The sequence below is a fragment of the Cibotium barometz genome, chromosome 38 (genome assembly GCF_041138505.1).
Source record: "Cibotium barometz isolate CiBa-2024 chromosome 38, ASM4113850v1, whole genome shotgun sequence".
Taxonomy (NCBI): domain Eukaryota; kingdom Viridiplantae; phylum Streptophyta; class Polypodiopsida; order Cyatheales; family Cibotiaceae; genus Cibotium; species Cibotium barometz.
Window position 1 is genome coordinate 19852839 of NC_141083.1, and position 19578 is coordinate 19872416.

The following is a 19578-nucleotide window of genomic DNA, read 5'->3' on the forward strand; positions in this document are numbered from 1 at the left end:
TTTACAACTCCAATCTGATGTTTAATAATGATTATAACAAGTTTATCAGTATGAATTCACCAAAAATTACATAAAGCCAAGGGTAACTGATTTGTACTGAATGGTTGGGATATCAAACCATCTCCGAATTGCAATCTGAAGTGATAGAGATATGTATTAGATACCCAATGGTAAATTTGAACCATCAATTGCACCAAAATGTAGTGATTAGTGCTAATTAATCATCCATTAATAAAATAATGCCCTATTTTGTGTGCATAAAATAGAGTGTATGGGGAGGCTAGATTTGGTGCCTTAGAGTTTAAATGAGCTTAGATCCTTTCAAGGGCATCAATAGCAGTTATCTAGTAGCCAAGAAACAAAAGATTTGACCAAACATTGAATGCTTAATCTCTGTTTTACCAAAGTCACTTGCAAATTTGATGCAGAGCTTGATTCCACTTCTCCTTGAAGAATTTCAAGATTCTGAGGTCATAGGCTTGTAGAGCACCCTTGAAAACCCATGGGGATGAGAGGAATTAGATTGATTCACCTTGTATAAGTGTAGATCTAAGATTTCCTTCTAGAAAGAGGTGCCTGCAAATCGACCACGAAGAACTGCAGCAATCGGCGGCGATTTGATGACGTGAAGAATTTCAAGATTCTGAGGTCATAGGCTTGTAGAGCACCCTTGAAAACCCCTGGGGATGAGAGGAATTAGACTGATTCACCTTGTATAAGTGTAGATCTAAGATTTCCTTCCAGAAAGAGGCGCCTGCAACTCGACGAAGAACTGCAGCACAATCGGCGGCGATTTGATGATGTGATGCGCTGAGCTAATTCATGGGGAAGCTATCTAAGCTTGGCTAAGAGGAATTGGGCTAGTGTTAATGGTAGAGGGAGAGGGATCTCCTCCACCAGCTGGGGGTGCAGAGGTAAAAGAGGTATAATTCCTAATTATGATTAAAAGAGTGATTAGCATGATAATTAGGCTAAAAATTTAGATGAATCCTAAGCTTGGCTTTGATACCATGTTGAAATTGCAACAATGTGATGAGCTATGGTGGATCAAATGCAAGAATCAACATAATTAGCAAGTGATTAGATGATGATTAAGATAAGATTAGTGAGCAATTAATCTAATAGATAATGTAGGCATGGATACTCAAAAACCAGCAATTTCTCATTAGGCCAATGCCTCAATTTATAGGTTATACATCCACAAGATGCCAAGCGTCTAATCCCACTGATTTTCCCTTGATTTGTACCACCTCCCCTACATATGGGGGCAGAATCTTTCCACACCCCTATATTCACTCACGCTACCCTTGATTCTCTCATCAGTAGATTCTTGTCACCTTTTCACTGCTACCCACTTAATTACAGACTCCCTTTTATAGTCTCTTGCTAAGGACTTGTTCTCGCACACACCCATTCACTTGCATATTTCAACATGGATATATAATATGTTGAAGACTACCGGATCTTAATATGACATTTTAGATCCACACGTGTATAACTACCTTATCTTTATATGACATTCTAGATCCATGTGTATAACTGCCTGATCTTGATGTGACATTTTAAATCCACTAAGCCACCTTAGAACTACGGATATAATATGTTCAGACTACTATGATCGAATGCTACGTGAACACTTGTTGATGTCTAGATTATTACACTTTGTGCACCAAGTATTTATTCCTTGACTAAGAGGGGCAGAGGGTGTTGCACTTTCATCAGCAGTGAACTTGGTAAAAATGGCAATCAATCGTACATTGGTGGTTTTCTCTTTCTTTCTGCCCTTCCACTTGGACTTGTGCTTTTCCTCTTCCTCTAAGTTGAAATCAGATTCTTACTTTGAGTCTAACTTCTCTTCTTAAACTCATGCCTTTTCTTCTTAGACTTCTTTTGCTTGGACTGTGCAAGGTTCTTTTCTACTCTTTTAGCTGCTTCTACCAACCCATCAAAGCCATCGACTCTTATATGCATTGAGTCTATTCGGGCTTGACTTGTTTTTGCATGCCTCACCTAGTAGAACAATTGATAGACTAATAGAACTAACATTGGGAGAGTGGCTGTTGTATTCAGGTTTTGGTGTGATATGCATCCAAGGCGGCTACAATAGTTAGATCAAAAGCTAAGAACTCCAAAGAAGTCGAAAAACTAGATGAGTTGGATTTTGGAATTTCTGAATTACCCTCACCAAGATCCGACAGATCTGATTTATTCTATGGGACACTGCTATGGACCACCACTCTTCTGATCGAGCATAGGAGGATTATCAATCGAGCATAGGAGGATTATCAATCGGATCAAACTGATCCTTCAAAGCATGCATGTAGGACAAGTGTAGTAGGTCCACAAGAGTCTAGCCTTCTCTAGGTCAATAATATCTAGTACATGATTTGGAACTGGTCAAAGAAGGGATGGTGCATTCTCATAGTTAGAAACCACTATGTCAGAATTCATAGTGTCTAAATCATACTCTCCTAGGTCCAAGAGATCAAAGAGATTTGAGTCACCATGGGGATCGCCTTTGTAGACCTTATTTTGTGCTAGATCATCCACATCAGACATAATGATAACTTGTGTCAAGTCTTTTTCCTTGCAATATGTGCCCATTTTGATCAGTTTAAGGACCCTTGCTTGGGGAACTTTGCAGTGCCTTACTAATCAAAGTTCATAAAACATCCTATTTGTATTCTTCTCACTCGAAACAGATTGTTGTGCCTTACTAATCAAAGTTCATAAAACATCCTATTTGTATTCTTCTCACTCGAAACAGATTGTTATAGCATACATAATTCATAGAACTTAAAGAAATGCATTATTGAACTAAGCATCACTACTGCATTTGTATTGTTTGAAAGTTACAATCACTTCTTGTAAATATTTCCATACAAAAGATTTCATAGTTGATTTTGTAATTTCGTAAACCATTCTCTCACAAAAGCAGGATAGCCTTCCTTGGTCTTCTATCAGAGGGTCAGGTGTCACCTTGAAAATAGTTCAAGGTTGAAGATAGTAGCCATTCCAGGTCTGCCCTAGTTGGCTCGTCAAAATTCCACCATTGCGTTTATTTATCCTTGTTGTCCAGAGTGAATGACAATCTATTGATTAACTGTAGGAAGGGTATGGAATTCCTAAAATTTATGACTTGAAGGTCCCATGTTCTAGAGTATCAATCATGGGAGTACCCATGCCTTGTGGTGGTAAACACACCACTCTATCTGCTAGGCCAAGAATGTAGACATGCCTTGTGGTGGTAAACACACCACTCTATCTGCTAGGCCAAGAATGTAGACATGCCTTGTGGTGGTAAACACACCACTCTATCTGCTAGGCCAAGAATGTAGACATGCTGGTTTTATTCACATCGTTTTTAATAATTTGAATGATAAATGCAAAATATTGTGTGATGGATTCCAAGAATGCATGCCTTTCATCTCCTTGACTGCACATTATTACTTGCCTATCATGACATTGATTGCACCCTTACTGGGGGAGTTTTCTACGGTGCTTTGGGAGCTAAGAAAGAAATCTCAATAAATGACTGTGCTCTTATGAGCTCCTATGAGTAAGACCATCAGGATCGCCAGAGTGTTTGTAGCCATTGATGGAAACATGGGCAAAATGGAGACAAGCGCAAAGGCATTGTGCTTCATTCTATATAGGTAAAAGATAATAAAAGAAATAGATGCTCAAAACATGGCATATTGTCCCCTTCACGAAGGCTACAATCCTCTTTAAATAGCTATATCGAGGCTTTAAATAGCCATAGAAAATGTTTTAGATGCACTAAGCCATCTTAGAAATATGGATAATATGTTTAGACTCCTAAGGACAACCAAATGCAGAGAGAGAGAGAGAGAGAGAGAGAGAGAGAGAGAGAGAGAGAGAGAGAGAGAGAGAGAGAGAGAGAGAACTTGTGTGTATACCTATATTTTTAGAAATTGCTAGGATAAGGTTTAGCAAAGTGTGCGCGTGCATGAATGAATGTGTGTGTATAGGTAGATAGGGTTATATTTTGTAAAATCAAGTAGATCATTACAATATCTATATAACATAATGTTTGTGTGTGTGTGTGTGTACACACACATACATAAATGTATATAAATTTATATACACATAAATACATATATATATATATGTGTGTGTGTGTGTGTGTGTGTGTGTGTGTGTGTGTGTGTACACAAAAGGCACACACACATACACAATATACACATAACTAACTACATAGATGTGTATACATGTATGTGTCTAATTATGTATGATTATAATAACAAACACATATACATACATACATGTGTGTTTGTCTAAGTATGCATGTTTATAAATACAAACATATCTATACAAGATTAACCACAACCCCACCTCCCTCCACGTGGGCAAAGGAGGTGGGGCTAATTCAAAATAACCACTCCTCCTGCAAGTGTGAGGAGGAGCCAAATCTCACATCTTCCAATGCAATCAATGCAATTTTGAATTTGAATCTAAGAAGATCTCATCTCACATCTTTCAATGAAATCTTTGTATACATGCTTACATACCTATAGATACACACACACATATATATTATGTATGTATGTAAATCTATAGGTATGTAAGCATGTATATATAAATAGATTTATATGTATGTCGACGCACACACATGTATGTTCATGCACACACACACACAACACATAGACACCAGCACATGATACGTGCAACATGCATACAAACACACATACATACATTCGCACTCATGGACACACGTGCAACATATAGAGATATGCACACTTGCACACATACTCAAGCTTACACATACACACACAAACATATATATTATGTGCATGTGTAAGAGAGAGAATATACATACACACACAAACATATATATTATGTGCATGTGTAAGAGAGAGAATATACATACACACACACTATATATATTATGTAGGGGGAAAGAGTGTGTGTTTGCATTAGTACATGTGCATGTGTGTACATGTGTGTGTGTATGTGTGAGTGTGTGTGAGTGGAGAGAGAGAGAGAGAGAGAGAGAGAGAGAGAGAGAGAGAGAGGCAGATAATTTCTACGTAGGAGATAATTTGTGTGGGAGGAGAGAGTGTGCGTTTAGATTAGTGTGTGCGGTGTGTACATGTGTGTGTGTGTGTGAGAGAGAGAGAGAGAGAGAGAGAGAGTATATGCATGCATGTGCGTACATCTGCATCTATGTGTAGAATGTGCTTGAGAGAGAGTGAGATGGGACAGACCTGGAGAGAGAGAGAGAGAGAGAGAGAGAGAGAGAGAGAGAGGGTGAGAAAAGAGAGCGAAAGAGAGTGAGAGAGAGAGAGAATAAAAAGTAGCTTTTAATAAAAAAAAATTAAATAGAAAACATATATGTTTATGTGTGTATACATGTGTGTGTGTGTGTGTGTTTTTATTTACATTTATATATACATACATGCATATGTATGTATGTATATATATATATATATATATATATATGTTTGTGTGTGTGTGTGTGTGTGTTTAGATGTGTGTATGATATATCTATCTATATATTTAAAAGTGACCACAACTTATCACCCATCTCCGCACATAAAATTTAATCAAAATTAATTAAATCATGTCGATGTTTGTATTTATATTTTTAAATACATGTATATATGTATAAGTATATGTGTCTATGTATCTAAAACATAATATTGTACATACTATATATTTACATGTGTATGTGTGCGTGTGTGTGTGAGAGAGAGAGAGAGAGGGAGAGAGATTGAAAGAGAGATAGAGAGAGCGCTTCTATGTGTGGGAGAGTGTAAGAAGAGAGAGGGAGTGTGTGCATGTATGTGTGTGTGTGTGTGAGAGAGAGAGAGAGAGAGAGAGTTTCAACATTTGCGACTGTGTGTACGTGATAGAGAGAGGGAGAGGGTCATGTGCATGTGCATGTGTGTGTGTGTGTGAGAGAGAGAGAGAGATGGTTGTAGAGAGGGAATAGTTCTTTTCAGGAACCTTGGTCGGCCCGAGGGTGCAATACTAGTATTTACATATGTTTGAATAATACATTACATGATACTGTCAGATATCTGATATACAGCACGGTTGATTTCTGAAGAAGGTTTGCTTAAGGTAAGTGTTCTTTCCATGCGTGCAAATCGCCCGAATTGAGAAGTAGAAGACCTGTGCGCGCAGTGCTCAGGTTTATGCATTATGGGTGTGATGAGAGGCAGGCGAACAGCAACAGGATAATTTTTGAATGTGTGTGCAGGGTGAGGGTGAGGGATAGGGGCTTCTGAGTTTGCAAGTGGATATAGGGTTGCAGTCGGGGGTTGTATGGATCCGAGAGAGGCAAGGGAGCTCGGCGACTACGACACCATTTTCTTCAGGACGGGCACTGCCCTAACGTCCGGCCTGGTCGCGGGAAGCATATGGGGGTCCGTCGTGGCCGCATGGCAGGATGTCCCGGCCGTGGAGAGAAACGTTGCCCTCCCCGCCCTCAAGAAAACCGCGCGTATCATGGGTAACTATGGCTTGACGTACTCCGCTGTTGCAGGTGTCTTTGCCTTCACCGATGCCACTGCAGAGACCATCAGAGGGAAGAAGGACATGTGGAATGGGGTTGTTGGTGGCCTTGCTGCCGGCTCTGTGATGGGACTCAGAGGTACTCTTGCATTCTAGTTTGGTCTTCACCCCCCCCCCCCAAAAAAAAATCCCCAAACCCACCTCCTCCTCACTCCCTCTTCCTCTTTTTCTGTCTAGTATCATTATGTGTTATAGAAGGCACACTCTGGAGAGAGAGAGAGAGAGAGAGAGAGAGAGAGAGAGAGAGACTTACCCAAAGGTTTTACAAGACCAAAATGATGCACACATAGTGTCCATGAAATCTAGTCATGGATGAAATAAGAAAAGCAACAGCAAACTAAAACTGAAAACTGAATGCTAAGAGCTCAGACTCTGAGATTATACAAGATGAAAAATCTAGATCCTACTATGCCAGGTATAGGGTACAATAAGTGATGGGATATGGGAGAGCTGAATAAAAATAGTCAATCAACCTTGAATATAAGGCAAGGGCCCATTGAGGATGTCCATGATGGGTGATACAAGAAGGACCGGGCACTAGCAAATAGAGTGCTCCTTCGACTCAACCCCCGTATAGAGTCTACATGTCCTGTCCTCTTTGGGTATCACTCTGCTAGTCTCTATCTTGATTCTATGGGATGATACCCTAAGTTGGTATATGGCTATCCTCATAGCATGGGACATGAAGGCATCTGTATGAAACCATCTGCTGTGAATCTTAGGAAATGATCTCTTCAATATTGCATCTTGGTAGGCAATGGGCCTATCGGTGTGATCCATGTGTTAGGTGTGTGTAGCCCCAGTAGATCGTATTGGATCACTTGGTTCATGTCCTCATGTGTAAGCCTAATGTATGGGGAATTTGGATCATATTGAAATGGAGGGAGCCCGTATATATGGAATCGATGTGCTTGAAACTAGGTGAGTATTGGATCACTCCGTTCATGTCCTCATGTGTAGCCTAATGTATGGGGAATTTGGATCATATTGAAATGGAGGGAGCCCATATATTTGGAATCCATGTGCTTGAAACTAGGTGAGTACTGCGCCACACCAAGATGAATGCTCTCCTCTGGGAGAGAGAGAGAGAGAGAGTGTGTGTGTTTATTAACGTCTGTGGTATAGGCCAAACTGATATATGATACCAAATAGAGAAATGAAGACCATGGACATCTTATGCCAAATTTGTGGTGTCAGGTGCATCCGGCACCTAGATGCCATGTGGACATATTGAATCAGACCAGAGCTAGGACCTAAGGCCGGACACTGGGTATTTTCATTGTGAGGTCTTGTCGAGGGTCGAGTTGCTTGTGTAGTACCACCATGGGTGGTCAAGTTGGTTGTGAGAGTTCTGTACAAGTTGGTTGTGAGAGTTCCGTACAAGTTGGTTGTGTAGTACCACCATGGGTGGTCAAGTTGGTTGTGTGAGTTCCGTATAAGACAGTTGGTGCCAGTTCCACAATAGAGTTAATCCTCTTGTATGATGTAAAGGTGTCTTGGGCACCGGGGTAGATGTCTGGACAGCTTGTTAGAGTCAGTGTCAAAGTCCGTTCAAGCGGTTTGTATAAACCATATAAATGGTACTAGTAACACCTCAATGTGAAAGGGGCAAGGTTTAGGGTGAAGCCTAGGGTTGTGGATGGGTGATAGCCCATTTGTTATGTAACTTATGCTAAGTGCAGATTGGTGTTGTGAGAGCGTTAACATAAGAGAATCACAACGAAAGACTTATGTGAACACAAAGACTAATCTCGAGAACTCAAGCTTAATTATATAATAGAGAATGTACAATGTTGTTTGGGAAATACAAAACGATAATTATACAGAGAGATGCACTCAAGTTGATGGAGATTGTTGATGCTTCCCATCGCTAGCTATTTTGTGTTGATCCTTATCTTTAGATGCATGCTTGCCTTGCTCTTGGCTGCTTGATTGCTGGTGTAGGCTGAATGCTCGATGATGAATGGTGAGGGACTCTATTTATAGGGCCCTTAGGATCCTCAATAGGGGTTGGGTTACTCAACTAGTACTCGATTACTACTTGACTTGCATTTATGTGATCAAACTTGCCATTCTTCCTCGCACGTGGTTTCTCGATGTGCTTTGTACATCCGGCTCTGTGTTTGCTTTACCCGGCTACTTGTGTTCGTGGTATGTGGTTGATGTCGATTTTGACCATAGGATGGAGGTGGGTCACATGCACCTATCCTCGCTGCTTCACCTATTCCTTCATTATCGTTGCTTTTCGGATGTTGGAGTAAAGGCATCTATTTTGTATGGTCTCTAGAAGGTCATTATGAATTTGACTAAAACACAACCCTTTTATCACTTTGCTTAGGGAGTCGCTAGCTATCCCCTGTTGATTCTTATCGTTGCCTTGCTCTTGGTTGCTCAATTGTTGGTGCAGGCTGAATGCTTGATGATGAATGGTGAGGGGGGAAGGGGCTGTATTTATACTGACCTTAGGATCCTAGGTAGGGGTCAATTTTCTCAATTAATACTTGATTACTGCTTGACCTGCGTTTATGCAGGCAAACCTACCATTTTCCCTACCACATGGTTGCTCGACGTGCTCTGTACATCGAGCTTCGTGTTCACTTTACCCAGCTACTTGTGTCCGTGGGGTCGGTGTCGATTTTGACCACAGGATGGAGGTGGGTCGCATGCACCCATCCTCGTTGCGTCACCTTTAGGACCCTTCATTATTGTTGCTTTTCGGATGTTGGAGTGAAGGCATCTATTTTGTATGGTCTCTAGAAAGTCATTATGAATTTGACTAAAACTCAACCCTTTTGTCACTTCGCTTAGGGAGTCGATTAGCATATTAAATCTCCCTTTCTAGTAGCTTAGTTCAAAACTTAACTTTTGCAATATTTCTGTAACGTGGGTGCTTGCGGAAGCGTGTTTATGTGAATGGGAGTTGAAGAATTAGGTTAGAGATTCATGTGTGGGAGACATACACAGAGAAGCAAGGGAGAGAGAGAGAGTTGTGGGGATAAGTCAACTCATGGGAATGAGTGTGTGACTCCCCTATCACACATGTATATTGCACTAGTACACATAGTGCACTTAGTACATTAAAAGTACTAAGTGTACTATGTACTATAACTTATGGGCTTGTACACACTATAAGGGTGGGCATTATGCCTTTATCCCAACAACCTCCCACTTAAAGGCAAAGTGCCCTTAAGTAAAGGAAAATAAAAATCAACATGTACATGATAATATACAAGGCCATATCAAGGCTGAAACTGGCCTCATCCAATGCCCATCAAGTGTCTGCAATGAGCAAACCGCTTCGGAGGCAAACTCTTTGTCAACAGATCAGCCGGGTTGTCATCTGTATGAATCTTAACAAGCTGAATTTGCTTGTTCTCTATCACACCTCTGATGAAGTGATACTTCACATCCACATGCTTCATCTTTGCATGAAAGACAGGGTTCTTTGCCAACTGGATGGCACTCTGACTGTCACAATGCAACAATGGAATATCCCCTGTATAACCTAAATCAACCACTAACCGAGATAGCCATAATGCCTCCTTGCAAGCCTCTGTGGCTGCAATATGTGTGGGAGAAACAGGAATTAGGGTTAGGTTAATTCATGTGGGAGACATACACAGAGAGAACAAGGGAGAGAGAGAGAGAGAGAGAGTTGTGGGGATAAGTCAACTCATCAGGCATGAGTGTGTGACTCCCCTATCACACATGTATATTGCACTAGTACACATAGTGCACTTAGTACATTAAAAGTACTAAGTGTACTATGTACTATAACTTATGGGCTTGTACACACTATAAGGGTGGGCATAACGCCTTTACCCCAACAACCTCCCACTTAAAGGCAAAGTGCCCTTAAGTAAAGGAAAAGAAAAAATCAGCATGTACATGATAATATACAAGGCCATATCAAGGCTGAAACTGGCCTCATCCAATGCCCATCAAGTGTCTGCAATGAGCAAACCGCTCCGGAGGCAAACTCTTCGTCGACAGATCAGTCGGGTTGTCATCCGTATGAATCTTAACAAGCTGAATTTGCTTGTTCTCTATCACCTCTCTGATGAAGTGATACTTCACATCCACATGCTTCGTCTTTGCATGAAAGACAGGGTTCTTTGCCAACTGGATGGCACTTTGACTGTCACAATGCAACAATGGAATATCCCCTGTATAACCCAAATCAACCACTAACCGAGATAGCCATAATGCCTCCTTGCAAGCCTCTGTGGCTGCAATATACTCGGCCTCTGTAGTAGATAAGGCAGTGCACTTCTGCATCCTGGATATCCATGACACAGCACCTCCCGTGAATGTAAACACATAACCGGTAGTAGACTTCCGGTTATCTGGATGACCGGCATAATCCAAATCTGTGTAACCATGCACTAATGCATCCTGTTTGCCAAAGCAAATGCACATATCCTGGTGCCCTTCAGGTATCTCATGACACCTTTCACTGCTTCCCAATGCTTCTTGCCAGGGTTGGCCATGTATCTAGAAACCACTCCCACTGCAAATGCAATGTCTGGCCTAGTAGCAACCATGGCATACATGAGACTGCCACAAGCTGAAGCATACGGAATCTTGGCCATATCAGCCCTGTCTCTATCTGACTGTGGGCTGTCCATAGCACTGAGTTTCACATATGGAGGCAAAGGAGTACTAGTCTTCTTCCCCCCGTCCATATTGAATCTCTGCAAGACTTTGCCAATGTATTCCTTCTGAGACAAATACAACACATGCTGATTTCTGCCCCGAAGTATCCGCATACCCAAAATGTGATTTGCATCACCCAAATCCTTCATATCAAAGGTTTGATGCAGCCTCTGCTTCAAGGCATCCATCTCTTTACGAGATTTCCCGGCAATCAACATATCATCAACATACAAGATGAGGATCAATAGACTGCCATCCAAAGCTTTCTTGGTGTACTTCTCCTGAATTTCTGAGATTTCATGAATGTATCAAATTTATGATACCATTCTCTTGGTGCTTGTTTGAGCCCATAAAGACTCTTTTTCAGCTTGCATACAAGCTTCTCCTTTCCACTCACTGCATAACCCTCTGGCTGCTGCATATATATCTCCTCATGGAGATCACCGTGAAGAAAAGCAGTCTTCACATCCATCTGAATCAAGTCCAGATCATCATGCGCAACCAAAGCTAACACAGCTCTAAGTGTGGTCATTTTGACCACTGGAGAGAAGATCTCATCAAAGTCCACACCATATTCCTGCTTGAAGCCCTTAGCCACTAACCTGGCTTTGTATCTTGGCTTAGCATCTGGTGCAACTTTGAGCCTGTAAACCCACTTGCATGGCAAAACCTTCTTGCCTGCAGGCAAATGCACCAACTTCCATGTTCCATTTTTGTGCAGAAAATCCATCTCTGACTTCATGGCACGCTCCCAAAGAGCCTTGTCTGCCCTCTGTAAAGCCTCTTTGTAACATGAGGGCTCCCCACAGTCAGTGAGCAGCAAGTAGTCAACCCCTGGAACAAACCTGTCAGGGGCTCTGGAGGGTCTAGTGGACCTCCGTACCCAATGACCATCATTTGCAGGTTGCTGTCCAGCCTGCATATCACCCATTGGTGGCTCCTGTTCCATGCCATAAGGCTGAAAAATCATGCCCGGTATCTCCTCTAACTGTGGTATATCCATAGGGATATCTTCTGCCATCTCTGGCTGTCCATTTGGACCATTTTCAGCACCATTTAAAAGCTGGTTTTCCTGCTGTAATGGCTGATTTACAGCCCTTGGTTGTTGTCCATGATGTCCATCATCATCAAAGATGACTCTGCCAGGCTCCTGTTGCCTTGCAGGCTCCTTATACATGCATGTTTCATCAAAAATGACATCATTGCTGCGTATAATCTTTCTATTCACGGGATCCCAAAGTCTATACCCCATTTCACCTCTGTCACTATATCCTAGGAATATGCATTTGTGAGACTTAGGATCAAGTTTGGTGCGCATTTCCCTGCGTATGTGCACGTACGCAACGCAACCAAACACTCTCAAGTGCTTGTATGACGGAGGCTTCCCTGTCCGTACTTCTTCTGGCACTCTCCCACCAAGCCTCGTGTTAGGTGACCTGTTTATAAGGTGAACGGCTGTCATAACAGCTTCAGCCCAAAAACCATGAGGTAATGCAGCATGTGACAACATAGAATGGACCTTCTCCTGTATGGTCCTGTTCATCCTCTCTGCTGTCCCGTTTTGTGGAGAATCATAAGGAGTAGAGAGCTCCCTCTTGATGCCTTTAGCATCACAAAAGTCCTGAAACTGTTTGGACATGTACTCTCCACCATTGTCGGAACGCAAAGCCTTCAGTGTTTTGCCAGTTTGATTCTCAACATGAGCAACAAACTTCTGAAACACTGAGAATGTATCACTCTTCAAACGAAGAGGATAAACCCACACCTTGCGTGTGGCATCATCTATAAAAGACACAAAGTATTTTGCCCCTCCCAAAGAAAGCTGCGGCATCTCACATACATCTATATGCACAAGCTCTAACTGAGCATCTTTCTGTCCAAGAGCTTTCTTGTGGGGGCACTGTAGTTGCCTACCATATATACAATGCTCACAAAACTGAAAACTTGAAAACTTTAGAGAAGGCAAGTAACCCAAACGAGACAATTGCTCCATTCCTTTGACACTCATGTGTCCCAACCGGCTATGCCACATAGAAATTTCCGGCAGCTCGGTTGCATTTACATTAGCATGGTGACAAACACCTGCATGCATGAAATAAAGAGTGTCCACCTTAGAGCCTCTGGCAACAACCAGTGAGCCCTTACTAATTTTCCACTTTCCACTACCAAATGTGGTAACATAATCAGCATCATCAAGCTGTTCAGTAGAAAGCAGGTTCTTCTTGATCTCAGGCACATGCCTGACATCATGGAGCATAAGCTGTGAGCCATCTGAAAACACAAGCCTCACATCACCTCTGCCAAGAATCTTGCATGCATGGTTATCACCCAAATAAACCACTCCTTCATTGCCAGGAGTATACCTGACAAACAAGTCTCTGCAACCTGTGACATGAAAGGAGGCACCTGAATCAATGATCCATGAGTGCATACCATGACCACCTGTAAGAAGTGAATGGGCATCAAGTGAAGAAGTAAATAGGACCTCATCCTCACTGCCACCTGCATGTGACACATTGATTTCTTCAATCTTGACTCCACTTTTGCCCTTTGGCTTTACATCTTTGGCTTCATCTTTCTCTTTGTCTTTGCCTTTTCCCTTTTCTTTTTGATCATTTTTCCATTTGTAGCATTGCTTTTTAATGTGTCTCTTCTTGCCACAATAATGGCATTCCAAATCCTTTTTGGAGCGAGACTTGCTCCTTCCCCTTTCTTGGCTTTTTCCCCTTTGCTGGGATCTCCCACGTGCATTCATTGCATTGGACTTTCCAACAGAGTTGTTTTACCTGTTCATCTCTTCTTGAAGAAGAGCACCCTCAACATCTGCATATGACAGCATAGCATTCGAATTGCTAGTGGCTGTCCTGAATGTGTCCCAACTCTCTGGCAAAGTGCATAACAAAAAAGTGGCTTTGAACTCATCGTCCATTGCCAACTTTTGATTAATAACTTGGCTGACAATACCATTAAACTCATTTAGATGGGTTGTCATAGACGCCCCTTCCTTCATCTGAAGGCCTATGAGTTTCTTCAACCAATACACTTTGCTTGAGGCACTTTGCTGGGCATACAAGTCCTGCAATCTCTGCCACATTCCCCAAGCTGTCTTCTCTTCACGAATGCTGAAAAGTAATGAGCATGACACAGACAACATGATAGTAGATCTTGCCAGCTCATCCATATCTTCCCACTCTTCAGCAGTAACAGAAGCGGGCATCACACCCCTTTCTTTGATAGGCTTGTGCTGCTTTTTCTGGAGCAACACATTGTAGCACTGGGTTTGCCAAATATCATAATTATGCGAGCCTTCAAGCTTCTTGATGTGAAGCAATGAAGAGCTCTCACCTGTGGTTGCCATAGCAAAATGCAACCTGTCAATGCCTGACTCCCTGCAAAATGTGCAAACACTGCACCAAAAGCACACAAAGTGCTCACAGTTGCTCTCCCAAGCTTTATCTCCCACTGCGGAAGCAAGAATGCAACTTTTCTCCCAATTTATGTGATGAAATCACCAAAATCTGGTTGCTGCAGATTTTGGACAGCACCTTAAATGTGCTCTGTTGCCCTTCCAAAGTACTGTACAGCAGTACCAAGTGCTCAACAATGATGTACCAAACCTGTACCGGCAAGTACAGCAACTGAAATTGAACCTTTTGGTCACTCAAAACAGTGTACAGCCATGCCAAAACTTGCACAAAGCTGTGCCAAATCTGTACCAGCAGGTACAATAGCAATAAATGCTCTCCTGGCTGTCCAAATGAGTGAAAATCAGACTTTTACAGTCCCGTACACTGCATACAACAGTCCCAAACAGAAATTGGGCAAAAGCCCCTTGACTGCAAGCTAATTTCTGAGGATTCAAGGCATAAATGTCTTGCCTGCTGCTTTGCCAAGCTCAACAAGCATAAAATCTTGAAAGGCCCCTTGATTTAAGATCAATTACTGATCATACATGGTACATTGACGCACATGAAGGCATCCAGAGTGTTCACAGTGCTTCCCCCTGGCCACATATACATCCAATACATGAAAGCCCCTTGATTTACAGGCACATTGAGTGCTTGTCAGGCATCAACACAATGCCCAAAGCATCAACTGCGAGTGCCTGCATGCAAATCAACCAAATCGGCACAAAAGCCCCTTGATTTGCACTGCAATTTGCTGCAATTTTGCCCAAATGTGCGATTTCTCACATCATACAGCATGTATGAGTGCTTAATTGCACAATTGCATCAAAAGCCCCAAATTTCGACATTCAATTTCCTGCAAATTGATCTTGATTGTGACCAATTTCCTGCAAATTGATCCTGATTGTGACCAATGTCACCCAATTTTGCCAATTTTGCTCAAAATTGAGCAATTCGACACCTGTATCTGCTCAATTGTTGATTGTACCTGCTCAATTGCAAGTCCCAAAAAAAATTTGAAGCAGAATACCTTGTAATTTTCTGATTTTTCTCTGATTTGCAGGCGGGTTGATGAATTTGGTGCTGATGCTCCTGCTGTTCTGTGTAGGTTTTGCAGGTTGCAGGTTAAGGCTTCTCCTAGCTGCTTTGCTGCTGAAGGAGACTAAGATGCAGGCGCATGCCCTTTGAAAGGCAATGATGCAAAAGGTTCTAAAACAAGGCGATTCTCTTCCTGCAAAGACCCAAGGGTCCGGCCGGGCCGTTTGCCACGGCTCCGGGACAACCAAATGGAAGGAGGAGGTCTGCGACTCGCTATCCTGGCAAGGAAGGGGCGAACTGCGCAGGTGAGGCAAAGCTTGTGGCGGTGATGCGAACAGTACCAGATTGCTGCCTGTACTCCCAGCAGCGCACGCTGGTGTCTTTGCAGGCTCGCATAAAATTCGCCGTGCTGCTAGTTGGCCTTCGCACTACGGGTTCGCTGCTGACTTCGCCTGTTGTATTGACGCCTTCGCCTATCCGCCTGCGTGTGATTCAATGCCCGCCTTCGCTCCTTCACTCGTTTAGTAGCCTTCGCCGTCGAGCGCTACGTCGCCTACGCTCAGCGTTTGTCCGCCAACGCTTACTTCAGTGGCTCGCTACACGTAATCGCTCACGCCTGGTTCTGGTTCAGCGCAGAAGTGGCTGCCCACCACATTCTCCTTTCGCCCACCTGCCTGCGGAGCTGCTACCTTGTGGTTCGCTTGGCTGCTCCGACCCTGAAGGGGCTTGGAGTCGGCGCTCTCCACTGCTCTTGCTGCAAACCTACAACTGGCTGTTGGCCACGACCAATTGAATGGGAGAGTCAAGCTGATTGCTACTGCACAGAGATTCGAAGGGCACCGGCTCTGATACCAGTTGTGTGGGAGAAACAGGAATTAGGGTTAGGTTAATTCATGTGGGAGACATACACAGAGAGAACAAGGGAGAGAGAGAGAGAGAGTTGTGGGGATAAGTCAACTCATCAGGCATGAGTGTGTGACTCCCCTATCACACATGTATATTGCACTAGTACACATAGTGCACTTAGTACATTAAAAGTACTAAGTGTACTATGTACTATAACTTATGGGCTTGTACACACTATAAGGGTGGGCATAACGCCTTTACCCCAACAGCAATATACTCGGCCTCTGTAGTAGATAAGGCTGTGCACTTCTGCATCCTGGATATCCATGACACAGCACCTCCTGTGAATGTAAACACATAACCGGTAGTAGACTTCCGGTTATCTGGATGACCGGCATAATCCGAATCCGTGTAACCATGCACTAATGCATCCTGTTTGCCAAAACAAATACACATATCCTGTGTGCCCTTTAGGTATCTCATGACACCTTTCACTGCTTCCCAATGCTTCTTGCCAGGTTTGGCCATGTATCTAGAAACCACTCCCACTGCAAATGCAATGTCCGGCCTAGTAGCAACCATGGCATACATGAGACTGCCACAAGCTGAAGCATACGGAATCTTGGCCATATCAGCCCTGCCACTATCTGACTGTGGGCTGTCCATAGCACTGAGTTTCACATATGGAGGCAAAGGAGTACTAGTCTTCTTCCCCCCGTCCATATTGAACCGCTGCAAGACTTTGCCAATGTGAGACAAATACAACACATGCTGATTTCTGTCCCGAAGTATCCGCATACCCAAGATGTGATTTGCATCACCCAAATCCTTCATATCAAAGGTTTCATGCAGCCTCTTCTTCAAGGCATCCATCTCTTTACGAGATTTCCCGGCAATCAACATATCATCAACATACAAGATGAGGATCAATAGACTGCCATCCAAAGCTTTCTTGGTGTACAAGCAGTGATCTATGTCACTTCTCCTGAATTTCTGGGATTTCATGAATGTATCAAATTTATGATACCATTCCCTTGGTGCCTGTTTGAGCCCATAAAGACTCTTTTTCAGCTTGCATACAAGCTTCTCCTTTCCATTCATTGCATAACCCTCTGGCTGTTGCATATATATCTCCTCATGGAGATCACCGTGAAGAAAAGCAGTCTTCACATCCATCTGAATCAAATCCAGATCATCATGCGCAACCAAAGCTAACACAGCTCTAAGTGTGGTCATTTTGACCACTGGAGAGAAGATCTCATCAAAGTCCACACCATATTCCTGCTTGAAGCCCTTAGCCACTAACTTGGCTTTGTATCTTGGCTTAGCATCTGGTGCAACTTTGAGCCTGTAAACCCACTTGCATGGCAAAACCTTCTTGCCTGCAGGCAAATGCACCAACTTCCATGTTCCATTTTTGTGCAGAGAATCCATCTCTGACTTCATGGCACGCTCCCAAAGAGCCTTGTCTGCCCTCTGTAAAGCCTCTTTGTAACATGAGGGCTCCCCACAGTCAGTGAGCATCAAGTAGTCAACCCCTGGAACAAACCTGTCAGGGGCTCTGGAGGGTCTAGTGGACCTCCGTACCCAATGACCATCATTTGCAGGTTGCTGTCCAGCCTGCATATCACCCATTGGTGGCTCCTGTTCCATGCCATAGGGCTGAAAAATCATGCCCGGTATCTCCTCTAACTGTGGTATATCCATAGGGATATCTTCTGCCATCTCTGGCTGTCCATTTGGACCATTTTCAGCACCATTTAAGGGCTGGTTTTCCTGCTGTAATGGCTGATTTACAGCCCTTGGTTGTTGTCCATGATGTCCATCATCATCAAAGATGACTCTGCTAGGCTCCTGTTGCCTTGCAGGCTCCTTATACATGCATGTTTCATCAAAAATGACATCATTGCTGCGTATAATCTTTCTATTCACGGGATCCCAAAGTCTATACCCCATTTCACCTCTGTCACCATATCCTAGGAATATGCATTTGTGAGACTTAGGATCAAGTTTGGTGCGCATTTCCCTGCGTATGTGCACGTACGCAACGCAACCAAACACTCTCAAGTGCTTGTATGACGGAGGCTTCCCTGTCCATACTTCCTCTGGCACTTTCCCACCAAGCCTCGTGTTAGGTGACCTGTTTATAAGGTGAACGGCTGTCATAACAGCTTCAGCCCAAAAACCATGAGGTAACGCAGCATGTGACAACATAGAACGCACCTTCTCCTGTATGGTCCTGTTCATCCTCTCTGCTGTCCCGTTTTGTGGAGGATCATAAGGAGTAGAGAGCTCCCTCTTGATGCGTTTAGCATCACAAAAGTCCTGAAACTGTTTGGACATATACTCTCCACCATTGTCGGAACGCAGAGCCTTCAGTGTTTTGCCAGTTTGATTCTCAACAAGAGCAACAAACTTCTCAAACACTGAGAATGTATCACTCTTCAATCTAAGAGGATAAACCCACACCTTGCGTGTGGCATCATCAATAAAAGACACAAAATATTTTGCCCCTCCCAAAGAAGGCTGTGGCATCTCACATACATCTGTATGCACAAGCTCTAACTGAGCATCTTTCTATCCAAGAGCTTTCTTGTGGGGGCACTGCAGTTGCGTGCCATCTATACAGGATTAAGGGAGAGTGGCCCTCCCTCCACCTGGGTAAAGGAGGGGGGCCTATTTCAAAATGGCCACTCCTCCTTCAAGCGTGAGGAGGAGCCAAATCTCACATCTTCCAAAGCAATTTTGAATTTGAATCTAAGAAGATCTCATCTCACATCTTTCAATGAAATCTTTGTATACATGCTTACATACCTATAGATACACACACTTATATATATTATGTATGTATGTGTATCTATAGGTATGTAAGCATGTATATATAAATAGTGTACATGTGTGTGTGTGTGTGTGTGAGAGAGAGAGAGAGAGATTACATGAAAGATGCATTTATTTGAGAGTGAGTACACCTCACCACTCATCCCTACCATTAAAATTTAATCTAAAATTTAATTAATTAAAATTATATATATGTGTAAATCTATTTAAGTGTGTGTGTGTGTGTGTGAGAGAGAGAGAGAGAGAGAGAGAG

The 19578-nt window shown here is 42.9% G+C and overlaps 1 protein-coding gene across 1 annotated transcript in view; it reads left to right on the plus strand.

Moving 5' to 3' along the window:
• Positions 1 to 5933: 5933 nt before the first annotated feature.
• LOC147616433 (outer envelope pore protein 16-3, chloroplastic/mitochondrial-like) overlaps positions 5934 to 19578 on the plus strand; it is a 53629-nt gene continuing 39984 nt past the window's right edge. Inside the window, exons 1-2 of the mRNA XM_086777512.1 lie at positions 5934 to 6087; positions 6227 to 6619. Coding sequence (XP_086633638.1) covers positions 6292 to 6619 — 328 coding nt within the window. The 5' untranslated portion in view covers positions 5934 to 6087; positions 6227 to 6291. The remainder of the gene's footprint in view (positions 6088 to 6226; positions 6620 to 19578) is intronic.